General features: G+C 43.9%; 1 protein-coding gene across 1 annotated transcript in view; it reads left to right on the forward strand.

Annotated features, from left to right (window-relative positions):
- LOC145405822 (uncharacterized) overlaps nucleotides 1-16,410 on the forward strand; it is a 152,641-nt gene that overhangs the window by 88,929 nt on the left and 47,302 nt on the right. Inside the window, exon 2 of the mRNA XM_080277061.1 lies at nucleotides 9,111-9,410. Coding sequence (XP_080133187.1) covers nucleotides 9,111-9,410 — 300 coding nt within the window. The remainder of the gene's footprint in view (nucleotides 1-9,110; nucleotides 9,411-16,410) is intronic.

The raw sequence follows: 16,410 nt of genomic DNA on the forward strand, positions 1-16,410 counted from the left end.
TTAAGCCTCTGCCCAGAGCCGGACACGGACACGGCACACACACACACACACACACACACACACACACACACACACACACACACACACACACACACACAGGGTGCTACTGGTGAACAAAGTGGTAAACATAAACAGAGGTGGTGAACAGGTAAACAATGGTGGTAAAGAGGGGTATACAGAAGTGGTAAACAGGAAAACAGATGTCATAAAGAAAACAGGGATGGCAGACAGGTAAAAAAGGGTGACAGGCAGGTAACAAGAGTGGTAAACAGGGGGAATAACAGAGAGACAGCAAGAGGAAGAGCACTGTGGACACGAGAACAGACTACAGTACAGTGAAAAATTTTATGGGACGGGCAACTAAAGAGTTTCACCCAGCTCGGTGGCACGAAAAGACAATATTTCATCTCCACGTCATTTCCACAGCATCTCGTAGTGACCCGTATCATATTCAAGAGTCAAGTTATAGCTGAGCAATTCGAGGCCAAGTTAGTGCTAAATGATTATAAAAGATGAAGCGAGATACGAAATAACGAGACCTCAAGTTTGTAGGAAAAGGGCAGATATGATGTGGACTTATGAGAATGGCAGAGGTTGGCACAGTTCCGGGAATCGTGGAGAATGGTTGGGAAAGGCTTTTGTTTAGCAGTGGGCTGAGTCTGATGGTGAAACAGGAGGTGCTAAACAGGGAATAATAAAACAGAAGGTGCTAAACGGGTGGTGCTAAAGTAGAAGGTGCTAAATAGGTGGTGCTAAAATAGAAGGTGCTAAACAGGCGATGCTAAAACAGGACGTGCTAGAGAGAGGGTGCCGAACAGATGGCGCTAAAATAGGTGTTAAACAGGTGGTTCTAAAATAGGTGCTAAACATGTGGTGCTGAACAGTGGGTGCTAGACAGCGGGTGCTAAACAGAGGGTAGAGAACACGGGGAGGTAAACAGGAGATAGTAAACAGGGATGCGGAGACACATCAACAAAGGTAAACAAAACATCGCGGGCCTCATTCACGCTGGGGAGAGAGAGAGAGAGAGAGAGAGAGAGAGAGAGAGAGAGTTGTGTGTGTGTGTGTGTGTGTGTGTGTGTGTGTGAGAGAGAGAGAGAGAGAGTTGTGTGTGTGTGTGTGTGTGTGTGTGTGTGTAAAGAATAATACACAGTTTCCTAATGGGAAGTATGGAACGCAATACTAATCTTCCTTACCAGTAACAACAATTTTGCATTGGAGATTTACTTGTTAATATAATGGCACTTATAGAGAAGCTTCCATGCCTTGCCCATACATGTATTCTGAGCAGTATTAAGAAAACTCTCTAATGATTCGCTCTCAGTTGAATGAAATCGTCTGACAATAGCAGGAACTGATTAATATTCTCCGTGCAGGCCAACTTACCAATAGATTCACACCTTTTCCCAACAGTTGTCTCTTAATCGCTACGGCAATTTTCTTCCTATTGATAAAATGATGGTATGAGTCACACAGAATGATTATATTTGTTGGTAAATATAACAATGACCTGCACAATGGAGAATGAGAGGCTGTCTAGAAGGGTATATAATAATGAGGTGGAGGGGGAGATCAAGGAAGAGGAAGGATGGAGTGAAGATATGAGAGAGGAGGTTGTGAGGTGGAAGGAGGTAGCTAAATGGCAGAGGACAGGGCGATGTGGAGGCGATTTCTTTGTCGCCACACCTAACAGGATTAAGGTGCAGATAGACAGGCTTTCCATGATTCTCGGATGATGGCTGAGAGGGTGGGATTCTACGGATAAGTTGGATGGCGCGTAGTATAGATCTGTTCCGTCCTTCGCGCTCCAAGTTTTAATATCACGAACCTATAGATCTTGTCCCCCTAGCTCGTCACCTGGCCTAGTCACTATTGCTGCCGCGGCCACTCCTCCCTTTTCTCACAAAACCGCTGACGTCGGTATCTGTATTTCTTCCCTTCGTATTGTTGAAGAAAACGAAATCCTCAATCGACTCTCTCCCTAAAGGATTTTGGTGGAACATTGAGGAGAACAGCAGCACGGTCTGGGACAAAAGATCGACTAGTGTGTTACTGTGTCTAAAACACCCTTTCTTCCCTCATGCATCGTTTAAGGGAATCACATATGGTCAGAAATAATACATGCTTCTCTCAGCAACATTAGCCACCAGAGGATAGTGAGACGTTGAGGGGACAAAAACATCTGGCGAACTTCTATCCCCGGTTTCAGAGTGCATACCTCCACAACAACGATAGTCCACATTTACCAAGCACATCGTACTGCACTCTCTTCCCGATATGCCTGTGGTCCGAATCATGAATCTGGAGTGTGACGCACCAACCTTGACGGACATTTACAGAGGGTGCCGGTAGTACTGCCTTTCATAAACTAGTATACATTCGTTCCCAATCGATACTTCCAATGACATATATTCACTTTGGATAGTATTGTATGTGGTTTCTCTTCTTGGTAATTTAATTAGCAAATTAGGCCATAATATTCCCCCGTCATTTATATTATACAGATTTAATATCGACGTCGTGTGCATCAGTAACACACAAGAGGTCGCTGAGGTGTGACATGTGGACTAAATCGGTATGAAAAGGGCACAACGAAGCCTTCAATGCCACTTATAACAAGGCCCTCTGACAGACACCTAGCTTTTTCAAGAAAGGGAATTTCACATGCACTGCTTTTTACCACAAACACGCCCATATTCATCTGATTATTACTTTCCCGCGAGATGATTCTGTCCCGATTAACCCCAACAGCAGTAGGACGTTACATTTCATTCCTGCTGCCAGTAGACGATTGCATTCAACCTACAGAGTCTCTCCCGACGTGTGTGTGTGTGTGTGTGTGTGTGTGTGTGTGTGTGTGTGTGTGTGTGTGTGTGTGTGTGTGTGTGTGTGTGTGTGTGTGTGTGTGAGAGAGAGAGAGAGAGAGAGAGAGCCACGTGTCAACAGGCGTGGGTAATGAATGAAGCGGCCTGAATGAAATGTTTTTGTCGCTTCCTGGTACTGCACGATGTTAGTGGTGAGCACACACACACACACACACATTATGTATGTATGTATGTATGTATCTATGTAGCTATCTATCTATATATCTATCTATCAATCTATATATATATATATATATATATATATATATATATATATATATATATATATATATATATATATATATATATATCCATCATCCAACCCTACGTTGCCCCATGAGGAGCGTAGGAGCCCGGGGCTAGGTTCTGATATATAAGATGAGAGTGACCAGCCTCACTCATCCCTGAGTGGCATTACGTGAGCAATAACCCCAACCACCCCTTGGATATAAACCTTCACCGGCTCAATCCAACTGGAGCGCCGCAATTACCCACTTAACCACCAGGCGCCATAATCTGGTTATATGGTTACCACCCAGCGTAGTAAGTGGTTTCCTGGTGTACAGCAAACCATTTAGCTTGTCACTCAGTGTAGAGTCACCCATAGGCAGAAGGAACCGGAAAGAATGAAAGAATGACAAAAGAGGGAGTGAAAAGTCATCCGTAGGCGGAAGGACGAGGAAAGACTGAAGTAAAGAAAGACAGAAGAGGATGGATGGAAAGGAGAGGAAAGGGCAGACACCCGAGAGCAGCACTACATCGAGTGAGTCGATGGTGAGTGCCCCCACTTACCACAAATATATATATATACTGGAGAGAGAGAGAGAGAGAGAGAGAGAGAGAGAGAGAGAGAGAGAGAGAGAGAGAGAGAGAGAGAGAGAGAGAGAGAGAGAGAGAGAGAGGAGAAAGGTGTGATGTGGGGTCAATCAGTAGAGTCTTTAATTTCATGGCCTGTGGTTGTGGATATAAGGCCGGGGTTCATCTCTCTCTCTCTCTCTCTCTCTCTCTCTCTCTCTCTCTCTCTCTCAGAAGAAGAAGAAGAAGAAGAAAAAAAAAAAAGAAAGAAAGAAAGAACAGCAAAGCGCGATATTGTGAGGAGGAAGATAAGAAAGTAAGAAACGACAGGAGAATAACGAAGGAGTCGAAGAAGAGGAAGATGAAAAGAACAAGGCAGAAGAGAAAAGAGAGAGGAAGATGAGAGGAGAGTGAGGATGACAAGAAGCGGCGAAATGTGAGTGAAAAAGAGAGGAAAATATAGGAAAGAACGGGGAAAATGAGAGTAGAAGAGAGAAAAATGAGAAAATTCAAAAGACAGTGGATACAAAGGGTAACAATTGGAATAATTTAATAGTTAAGAAAATCAGAAAAAAAAAACTTAACCGGATAAAGAATAAATAAGCAGATAAAAATATACAAGTAGTTATAAGGGCATCAAAAGCCATAAACAACTAAACGAGAAAAGTTAAAAAGAAAAATCAGATAATCAGGAGAAGGACACAGAAAAATAATAAACAACGAAAAAAATTAACTGGAGAAAATAAAAGACATTACTAATAGGAATTCAGAAAGAAACTGAGCAGCAACAAAACGCGTGGAATTTAGAATATGGAGCAAAATAGATAAAAGGTACAAATCATAAGAACATATATAATAAAACTAAAACGATATACCAGGAGAAATAAAAGACACCAAATGAAATCGAGGCAGAAAATGAGTCGAGGCAACAAAAAACGTGGATGTGTTGTGGGGTAACTGTTGGAAAGTTGGCAGGGGGGCAGATAAGTTGGCATCCACACCCCAGCACTGATCACCCCACTTTGATAAGGGTGGGGGGAAGTGAGGTGGAGGGATATAAGAAAGATGGGTGGGGGTGGAAAGGAGAGGGGTGAAAGGGGGTCGAGAGATTTAAGAAAGGAGGGTGTGGGTGGAAGGAAGTTAGGGGAAGGAGGTGGAGGGACTGGAGATAGGAAAGGAACGTGCATGGGGGCTTGAAGATGGAAGAGACAGGAGAATGGAGGGTAGAAGGGGAGGCAGGGAGAAGGGAGAGATAGGAAGTTGGGAGGGATGGGAAGGTGGGAGGAATGGGTAGATGGGAGGGATGGAAGGTTTGGAGAGAGGGAGAGGAAGGAGTGAGGGTAAGGGACGGGAGAGAGGAAGGATAGAAGGAGACATGGTATGGGAAAGGTAGGGGAGTGTATGAGGGTAAAATGATTTGAGGGATTGGGAAGAAAGGGGGAATGAGGATAAGGGTGGAAGGGGGAATGGAGGTGGGGGGTAGAGGGGAGTATGAAGGTGGGGGTTGGGGAGTGAGAGGGATGCGAAAGCAGGGAGAATGGGGTGGAGCGGGGCGATGGGGAGTAACAGAAGAAGGTAGGGAGAAGAATAAGGGAAGAGGAGTCAGAGTATTATACCTTTTACGTTAGCTACACCATCGACAAAAACTCTGACTCAAAATATACGTATGTCTGATTAGAATTTTCAGCAAGGACTCTGTACATAATACTTCTCTTATTACTGCGTCTCTCTCTATTCTGCTGCTCCACTTGCCACGGGATATTTACAGGGAATATTGTGTCCACTGTGCTTTACTCGTCCAAAGCAGCATAGCAGGAATCACCACCATCATCATCATCATCCCATCATCATCACCACCATCATCATCATCATCATCCTATCAAACTAATTTACTTCTGAAAATAAAGTAGATGTGCAATGTTTTCGTGTGCACTCAAAAAAAACATGAAAACTGCGTACCCAATCCTTCGTAGTTACCAGACGGACTCACCTGGGAAGCATCATTCAAATCCATCAAACAGCCTAGGAGTTACAGCACATACATACATACATACATACATACTGGTTAGGAGATTTATGAACACACAACCTTGCTCGCTTGCCCTGATTTTGGCGTCTCCTGTTTACTGTTCACGCTGTCATTGCGGCTGTTGGAGAAGGATGCCTGTCTGAGTTGGTACCGAGATAGCCAGGGGGATCAACTGCCTCCACTCACATACATACTGTACATCCCTCTCTCGCGGACGGAGGGTGGTGGACTGCAGGAGAAGGTCAGCTTAAGCCTACACTTCACCGATTCACGTTTCAAATGAGCCTGACGCAACAACAATAACAAGAGCCTTCACTACGACTACCCTTATTTTCATTCTTGCAACCACCATTCGATTTCGTTCGGCTAGCGGACAGCTCGTAGTGAATACATTAATAGCTATTGTTTCTGTTCCTTTAAACTCTACAGCTTACTGACGCATTTTTAATTATGTTTTTGCTGCTACCAAACAGTACACAGATTTGGAGAAAACACCGGTGGTCAAGGGAGTTAAGGAAAACTATATCTACAGTCCGAAAACGTCTCCTCTCGGCTGAATGAAATCGCCTAGAGATAACAAGAATAAAATGAAACAAATGTCATCGGGCTTAAGTTATTTGGCGTTAATAATATCGTCTAGAGGGAAGAAAGATGAACAGGAAAGGGTAATAAGAAGACACATAACTACAGTACATTCTCTACCCTGACAAAAAGATCCCTGAATCTGCTCAGTTCATGGTCAAGTGTAGTCAGATTGGGCAGATGACTTGGCATTTAACCAAGTATACTCATACATACATGATTAAGCAAATTTCATGAAACAGCTTAGTATTGTGGGAGTGGCCCAGTTTCAGGTGAATACAAACAGACTACAGTTACCTCGAGTCTATCTTTCCCTCTGACTACGACCTCCACTTTTCGGAAGGCAGTGTGTTCAGGCAGGTAAAAATAAAGGGATACTGATTTTGGCTTTACTTTGCCTGGCCTTCTTTACTTGGGACAAATTTTTCAAATGTTCAGTCTCTAGACGGCTGCCAGCGAGAGGAAGACTGTGTGTGTGTGTGTGTGTGTGTGTGTGTGTGTGTGTGTGTGTGTGTGTGTGTGTGTGTGTGTGTGTGTGTGTGTGTGTGTGTGTGTGTGTGTGTGTGTGTGTGTGTGTGTGTGTGTGTGTGTGTGTGTGTGTGCGTGCGTGCGTGCGTGCGTGCGTGCGTGCGTGAGAGAGAGAGAGAGAGAGACCTTGGCTGGCACGAGGGAGGGGCGGGGGAGGAGGTGAGGGAGCACGTAAGGGAGAGGGTGGGGGAGGCAAGGTGGGGGAGGTGGGGTGGGGATAGTGGTGGGGGGATCTGCAATTGGTTTCATTAATCCCCTCCTATTTTTGTTTCCTTCTTTTCTTCCTTTCCCCTTTCCTTTCAATCTCTTTCTTGTCCTCGCTTTCCTTCCAGTCTCTCTCTCCTTTCCTTTTTTCCTTCTTACTTCAACTTTATGTTTTATTTTTCCCTCTCCCATAGTCGTTTCCTCGTATTCTTTTCTTTTTCCTTTCTTCTGAGTCCTCCCTTCACTCCCATGTTTCCTATTTTTCCTCCTTTTTCCCTTCCCTCTCCTTTCCCTCTCTCCCCGTTTTCTCTTCCTTTCCTTAATTTTGTTTTTCCTTCCTATTCACTTTTCCTCCTTTTCCTATTTCCCCCTTCCCACTCTTATTCTTACGCTTTCCTATCTTCCTTCTTTCCTCCCTTCCCCATCCTTACCTCTGCCCTAAAATCTTCATTCCTCTTCCTCCTCTTCTCTTCCTAACTTGAAGTACTGTTTTAACCTGTTCATTCTCTCTTCTCTCTCTCCTTCCTCCTTTTCTACTTTCACTCCTCTCTCTCTCCCCCTCCCTTCCTCCTTCCGACCCTCCCTCCCTCCCTTCCTTAATCCCGTGTCTCCATAACTGGCGTCATTGAGGGCATTACAGAACGGTGGTCAGGGGGAGGTGTCCAGCCCCCCCCCTCTCTCTCTCTCTCTCTCTCTCTCTGTTTCTCACCCATTCACTATTTCCCACTAACCATCTCACTTTCCCCGACTCCGTTCCCCGTTGACATCCTTTCTCTCAGTTTCCTCCTTTCACACATTCTAACCTTCTCTCACCCCTCACTCACTCGTCCTCACTCTCACTCTCTCACTCTCATTCCCTCTCTCTCTCTCTCTCTCTCTCTCTCTCTCTCTCTCTCTCTCTCTCTCTCTCTCTCTCATTTCCTCACTCTCTCTCACTCTCATTTCCTCACTCTCTCACTCACATTCCCCCACTCTGATCCGCCCGTCTCTCTCAAACCATTGTGGTCACGTCAACTCTGTCGCTATAACTCTCTCTCTCTCTCTCTCTCTCTCTCTCATGGTATTTCTCCATTTCCCTCATATTATCGCTATGGCTTATCTACACCCGGTATACCTCGCTTCTAATAGCCCTCTGTGTCTCTCTTAATGGTCTCCAAATGGGCAATGGGTTTTTATAATGGGTTAATGGTGATGAGGGGGATCTACAGTGGGGGCTATTACGTGAGGTAGAGTTGGCTTTCCTTTCTCTCTCTCTCTCTCTCTCCCTCTCTCGGCAACTGGTAAGTCATGGATACGAATGGTGAAAGCTGCTTTACTTTTTATGAGAGAGAGAGAGAGAGAGAGAGAGAGAGAGAGAGAGAGAGAGAGAGAGAGAGAGAGAGAGAGAGGACCCTACATCCCCATCATTCAGTCACTAACCAGATTTATCTTTATTTTACCTAATTTAACCTCACTTAACCTAACCTAAACTATTCTCGCCTAAACTACTCTAATTCGACTTCTGTAAACCCCAAATAATCCGGTTTAACGTTATCCATCGTCATCTTATCTGATCTGACCTCATCTCACCTTATCTGACCTGACCTTACCCTATCTGGCCTGCTTATCTGACCCAGCCTCATCTTATCTGACCTGACCTTATCTGACCTGACCTCACCTTATCTGATCTACCCTCACCTTACTTTACATGACCTCATCTTATCTGACCTAATCTCATGTGACCTGACCATTTTATCTAACCTAACCTCACCTTATCTGACCTGGCCTCATCTAATATGACCTGCCTTAATATCATCTGACCTGGCCTCATCTCAACTGACCTGACGACCTAATCTTCTGTAATCTATCCCAGCCTAACTTAATATTACTTCAACTTAACCTTGTCTAACACTTTCTAATCTAACCCACGCAACCTAACTCAGCAAACAGGAAAATAACCATCTCTACCTTAATCTAATCTAGCATAAGCAAGCATAACATGGCATATTCCAGTCTTACCTAATGAGTAATTTAATCTGACCTAATGTAGTAACTCATTCTGGTCTAACTCTAACCTAATTACCTATTCTAACTACTCAACGTAACCTAATCAAACCTAACCTGTGCTTCATCTTCAACAGGTGCAGTATGGGAGACGGACACGCTGAAGGTGACGGTGACGAAGGTGACGGGTGATGGAGCAGTGCTGACGTGGGTGACCTCCCTGCTCACCTCCCGCCAGCCCATCACCTCCTGCTGGCTGCACTACGGGCCCATGACGGAGGCGATGCAGGTTCAGACGGAGGTGAGCACGGAGACGAGGGATATCAGCCTGGCCAACCTCAGTCCCAACACGACCTATTACGCCTTCCTCACCTGCAATCACTCCGCCGATATCTACAATTCTAACATCGTCCGCTTCAAACCACGTGAGTACTCAGTGAACGGTGTCTCTGAACGTCTTTGCCCCACTGAACATGTCTTTTGAACACCTTAAACTCACGTAAACAGTCTTCTGAACATCTTTCCTCCTCTGAACATGTCTTCTGAACACCCTAAATTCCCGTGAACAGTCTTCTGAACATCTTACCTCCTCTGAACACGTCTTTGATCACCTTAATCTCCCGTGAACATTTATCCTCGTATCAGTTTTCCATTAACATGTCTTTTCTTCAACATCTTAATTCCAAGTAAACATGTCTTTATCAACATCATAATCCAGCGTGAACATGTCTTTTTTAATATCCTGACTCCCGTGAACATGCATTTTTTTTTTTAACATCTTACTCCCCCGTAGACATGTCCTTTGAACACCTTAACTCTCCTTGAACATGTCTTTTTTAACATCTTAATACCCTTGATGATGTCTTTCTGAACATTTCTCCTGTTTGACTATATCTTTGAACATTTTAATCCCCCGCGAACAAGTCCATCTTTTATATTAACTATCCGTGAACAATTCTGAACATCTTAACCCCCGCACCCCTACGAGTGTACTTATCCTCTTCTTCTTGCAATCCCCAGGCTATTTATTTCAGCTTAGGCAGAACTTCTCGAACCGGAGGGGTTGGATAGTCTTCATTATCCTTTTCATTAATGCACACCCTTTCAAAGTTAATAATAATAGTAATAATAATAATAATAATAATAACAATAGTAATAATAATAATAATAATAATAATAATAATAATAATAATAATGATAATAATAATAATAATAATAATGTAAATAAATAAACAAAAGCGTCTGGTGGACTGTTTAAAATGATGAATACCTCACTGGACGGGGGGGAGGGATGAGTCGAACCATCATCCACTCACTCGATGTAGTGTTACAAATTCAGGCGACTGTACATTGTGTGATAAGGAAACTAGTTCCTTTAGCCACGAAAGCCATTTAATACGTTGAGTGGTAAATATGTAACGAGCAAACAGATGCCTGGTGGTGCAATGGATTAAGACTCTCCAACTGAATGGGACCCGTAAGAGTGTACTCGTTATTTCAAGAGGTGGTTTGTCTATATTTCTCACTTGATGTCACTGAGAGACGAATACCTTGTCATTCTTGCTTTAAATACCTGCACTGGGTGGCCTAACTGAGGGCCCCTACGTTCTTGGTGGAATGCCGTATAGTCAATTTGAAATTACACCTCATTTGTTCTACCTGTTTTAAAGTTAAGTAGTAATCTGTTACACCGCACTGAAAAACGAATTCGAGTCTTTTGCGTAAGTGAGCTGAATTCACTGCCATCGTACTAAAACTTAAGAGTTCGAAGATATGAGCAAGCCCCTAATTATTTCCTATAATTTTGGAACACCTGTAATTGTTATATGTGGTAAAACTCCACTCCATAATGCAGAGTTTAGTCATCATCACACGCTTCAGAACTTAACGTGAGAATTGAGGGCCTGTCCATACTTTAGCGTCTTCAGTTATCACAATACGTCCTCCAGCTGCCAGTGTGGTGCAAAGGCTCCTACAAACGCTCTGTTGGCCTGTCATCTGCATAAGCCGGATTTGTGCGTCCATTAAGTAGTTCACTTCGGAATGTTTGCTTAAGTTCAGCAGGTTTGGGTAGAGGTAACGTCTCCTTCTAGAAATCGTTTTTGTTCCTTTACTTATTTACTAATTTTTTCTGCGAGTGATCTTAAAAATCGCCGTGTGTCCGCCCTATGAAAAAGCTACATGGCCTGATAATTTCACCACTCAGTTCCATCCAGCTAGACCAAAAATGCATATATATATATATATATATATATATATAAAACAAATACCTACGAGTTTCCTTCCTCTGGTTCGATTAACGGGTCTACCACGAGACATCTGGACGCAGTTGCTAGTGTATACCCAAGTTCGTACCTATACCCGTTTTATTCTAACTTGGCCTAAAGTTGTCATCTCTTAATTTTTTGTGTTCACTCACAGCAACTGATTAGCACTAGAACATGATGCTAGTCACAAAGAAGTGCTATGGAAAGGTTGTGGAAATGCAATATTGTCTTTTTCTGCCACTGAGCTACGTGAAAGTCTACAAAAGGACGAAAATCTTGGCCATGATAAAGTAAGAAGGGTATTGCACCACAGCATGATGCTAGTCACAAAGAAGTGCTATGGAAAGAATGTGGAACTGCAGTCCTGTTTTTTCTGTCACTGCGCTACGCGAAATAATCTGCAAAGGGGCGAAAATCTCGGCCAAGATAGCGTAAAAAGAGTATTGCACTAAAACATGATGCTAGCCACAAGAAGTGCTATGGAAAGGATGTGGAAATGCAATAGTGTCTTTCTCTGCCATTAAGCTAAGCGAAATAGTCTGTAAAAGGGCGAAAATCTTGGCCAAGAGCATAGCACTAGAACATGATGCTAGTTACAAGAAGTGCTATGGAAAAGATGTGGAAATGCAGCATTGTATTTTGTTGCCACTGAGCTACGTGAGATAGTTTGCAATGGGACGAAAATCTGAGCCAAGATAGTGTAAAACGAGTATAGATCTGAAACAAGACCTGGATTATAAATAGAAGGTTGCGTGTGGTGGTGTGGAGCAATGTGTGTTGGGTCCCTTCCTCTCAGTCACGCAACCATCCACACGTTGCGCCTCTTCCTCTGCGATTTACTTTCTCCCATCCACACGCCCAAATCGACCTAGATAAATTTAACCAGTCTGTGCAGTTCACCCCTGAGTCCAGACGGATGGTCCAGGATATTTCGCAATGCCTCTTCCTTTGCGATTTATTTTCTACAATCCACACGCCCAAATCGACCTATATAAAAATAACCAGTCTCAGCAGTTCAACCCACAGCCTACACGAATGGTTTACAAATTTCGTACCGTAATGCCTCTTCCTTTGCGATTTATTTTCCATCCGACACCTCACTTTCTCTTGCATGTTACGTACACCTGCTTAATATCGACACACTTTGCATTAGAAACATACATTTAAGAATATTATGATGAGATGTTCAAAATAAATCGCTGAGGAAGAGGCGTTACGAAATCTCACGGTCTGGAGAGTTTGTGGGAGGTAATGTTTCTTCAAGCACGGGAATGTGGCGTCGGAATTTGGGTGGTAGTATTCCAAGTGATTCTGACGAGTCCGCAATTATTCTTTCTAAATGATTTATTCTGCACATTACACCCTAATATCCCCCTGAATGTTTTTTTATGTAACTTATGGCGATGTTAATACGATATAACGTATGTATGTATGTATGTATGTATGTATATATGTATGTATGTATGTATGTATGTATGTATGACTGACTGACTGACTGACTGACTGACTGACTGACTGACTGAATGAATGAATGAATGGATGTATATGAAAATGTGAAGACGTAATATGCAAAATAAACTGCCAACGAAGAAGTGCAACGAAGCCTTCTATGCCATCTAGAAAACGGCACTTAACCCCTTCAACATGGAGATATTTTATTTATCTATTTATTTATTTATTTATTTTATTGCTGCTATCAGTCGATTTATTAAGACTGTGGAAATACCCTAGTAGTAAAGGGTATATTGAAGGATATACATAATTCCCACTGTCCCAAAAATCTCTTCTGACCTAATTATAATCATTAAGAAGCAGAAGAAACAAAGCAACAAGTAAAGAAATATTAGACAGATGCGGGACCATACGGGAGGAAGAAAAGAAAGAACAAAGACTGGGGGGAAGGAAGGCGGAGAGGGATTAAAGAAAGTGTGAAAGAAAGGAAAGGGAAAAGGAGGAAGGAAGAAAGGAGGAAGGAAAGGACGGAAGGAACGAAAGCACCACATGGGGCTTTGCTAGTGAAGAACCTTGCGTGAAAATCTTTATGGAGGTTAAGTGAAGCACGGTCAGTGAAAAATCCTTAGGCGTGACTGACTGACCGGGCCACTTCAAGCAATGCTCTCCCATTATAAAATTACGTCGTCTGGCTGAAGGACTTAATCGATATTCTACGCCTCTTATCACCTCTGCACAACCACTAATACCAATACCAATACCAATACCATCCAGAACCAACTACTGGTACAAATGTCATCCACTACCAACCAATAACACCGGTACCATCCACTACCAACCAGTAATACCAGTACCACCCAATACTAACCACTGACACCACCCACAACCAATCACCAGTACCAATCACAAATACCAATACAGCACAAATCCAAAATCATAACTAATACCAATGCCAACCAATGCCAACCACAAATACCACTCAATGCCAGCCTTAATACCAGTACCACCCAATACCAGTCACTAATATCAGCACCATCCAGTATCAATCATTATACCAACACCACCCAATACCAACCACAAATACCAAGACCATCCAGTATCAAAACCAATACCACTCAGTTAATACTATGTCCAAGCAATACATCTACCTGAGTATGTTAAAGAAGGAAAAGTAAGAAAAATATTAAAGAAAGAATACAGGGATGGAGAATAAAGGATAAAGATGTGACGAAAGCGGGACAGGGAAATCTCAAGGTAAACAGATTTCTTGCCACGACCCACAATGTAACTCCATCTTCACACACCGCTACACTCCAGAACACACACACACACACACACACACACAACTCACTCATACTCTACCACACTCACACTCCACCTCATTCACACTTCACCACACTCACACTCCATCAACCACACATCCTCCACCACTTCCCTCCCCCTCCTTCTCCTATTCCCTCCCTCTTCCTCTCCACCCCCCTCCACCTCCTTCACACATCCTCCACCCTCTCCCTCACCCCCTCCTACACACCCATTTATTCTTAGCTTTTCTTCTCCTTCAGCCATTTCCTTAATACCTCAGTCTTTTCCATCCAATTATTCTTTCACATATATCTCCTCTTTTTTTTCCCACTTTCCTCTCCATTCCAACTGCTTCTGCTCTCTCTCTCTCTCTCTCTCTCTCTCTCTCTCGTGTTGACAAGGGTGGTGTAGCGAGGTGGGCTTGGGGGCTATCGATAATGAGCCTTCAAGAGGAGAGATGAATTATGCCTTCTCCATAGTGTTCCATCTTAAACTCTGCCTCATTGCACACCTCCTCCTCTTCCTCCTCCTTCTCCTCTTCCTCTTCCTCCTCCTTCTCCTCTTTCTCTTTCTTCCTCCTCCTCCTCTTTCTTCTTACTTATATTTTTTTGGCTTTTCCATACTTTCCTCCTCTTCCCCTTTCTTTCACCTAGTTTTCATCCATCTACCCCCCATTCTTCCTCTTCTTCTTTCTTCCTCCTGCTCTTCCTCATATTTCTGAACAATAAGTCCTTGTACTCCTCTTCCTCTTCCATTTGCTTCCTCAGTCCTCCTCCTCCTCCTCCTCTTCCTCTTTCTTTCTCCTAATTACCCGTCCCCGACCCGGAGGGGCTCGGGGTTGGGTATTGTTTTCACTCGGTTTGTCTGTTTGTTTGCTTGTCTGTCTGTCTATTAACAACTTTACGCTAAAGCTACTGGTGCGATTTTGACTAAACTCAGAGGGATGTTGGGCTATGACATGATCACCTGATTAAATCTTGGGTCAAATTGGGCAAAGGCCCAGGCTGTAGGACCCCAAAAATGTATTAAAAAAAAAAAAAAAAACGGGGACGGGTTCAAATATTTTTTTCGCCATAACTCCTTTCAAATTCGTCATATCGACATGAGACCAAACCTAAAGGCGCATCTTTCAACTCGGGATCCTATAACGTGCCTCATTACATCAGGGCATTACATCTTCCTCCTCCTCTTCCTCTTATTATCTACAGTGTTCCATTTTAAACGCTACGTCCTTGTACTCCTCTTCTTCTTCTTCTTCTTCCTCCTCCTCTTGTCTTCTTCCCCTACAAAGTACCTATAATCAGCTCCTAAGACGCCAATAAGACGGCTAAGGACGTAATCATTTGAGTCAATTCGTCAGATGAAATTTAATAGGACGGTGCATCAGGTGTGTTAATATAATAGTTCTCGGGGAGGGGAAAGGAGAGGAGAGGAGAGGAGAGGAGAGAAGAGGAGAGGAGAGGAGAGGAGAGGAGAGGAGAGGAGGGGAGGGGAGGGGAGGGGAGGGGAGGGGAGAGGAGGGGAGGGGAGGGGAGGGGAAGGGGTAGTGGTAGGAGTGGGGAATGGGGGAGTGGGAGAGGGAGGTAGGTGGGGATGAGTAGAGATATAGGGAACTGACAGGGATGGGAAATATATGGGGAGGGGCATGAAGCTGAGGGCAGGTGAGGGGAATGGGAGGGGGGGGGAGGGAAGAAAGAGAAAAGTGAAGGGACAAGGGAAGGGAGAGGTGGGGAAGGGGAAGAAAGGGATGAAGGGAGGAGAGATGACGGTGAGGGTGAGGGACAGGGTGGGGAGGAGGAGTGAATGTGTGTGGAGGGGCTCATGGCAGAGGACGGGGAGGGAGGGGGACGAAGAAGAGGGAGGGGGAGGAAGAAGGAGGGGAAGAGGAGTGAGTGTGTGGAGAGTCTGAGGGAAACTGAATAAAAGATGGTGGTGGAGGGTGAGGGTTAAGGTAAGAGGAAGGAGGGATGGAAGGAAGGAAGGAAGGAAGGAAGGAAGGAAGGAAGGCTGGAAGGAAGGAAGAAAGGAAGGAAGGAAGGATGGAAGGAAAGAAGGGGAAGGAGAGTGAAGGGAGCCACAATACTGATCAAAGTGAAGGATGAAAGGAAGGGAGGAAGTAAGGAAAGAACAAAGACTGAGAGGAAGGAAGGAAGGTGGAGAGGGATTAAAGAGAGTGTAAGTGAAAGGAAAGGGAAGGAGGAAAGAAGAAAAGGAGGATGGAAAGGAATGGACAAGGAGGAAGGAAAAAAGGAAGGAAGGATGGATGGAAGGCAAGAATGAAGGATGAGATGAAGAAAGGCAGATGGGATAAAAGTGCAGGAAAAGAGGAAGGGAAAGAAGGGATGGAGGAAGGAAGGACGGGAAGAAAGAAAGAAGGGAAGTGAAGGAAGTACGTAGCCACAAT

This window comes from Coenobita brevimanus, chromosome 68 (assembly GCF_032717465.1).
Source record: "Coenobita brevimanus isolate Jiangsu-jjx chromosome 68, ASM3271746v2, whole genome shotgun sequence".
In the NCBI taxonomy this organism is placed as follows: domain Eukaryota; kingdom Metazoa; phylum Arthropoda; class Malacostraca; order Decapoda; family Coenobitidae; genus Coenobita; species Coenobita brevimanus.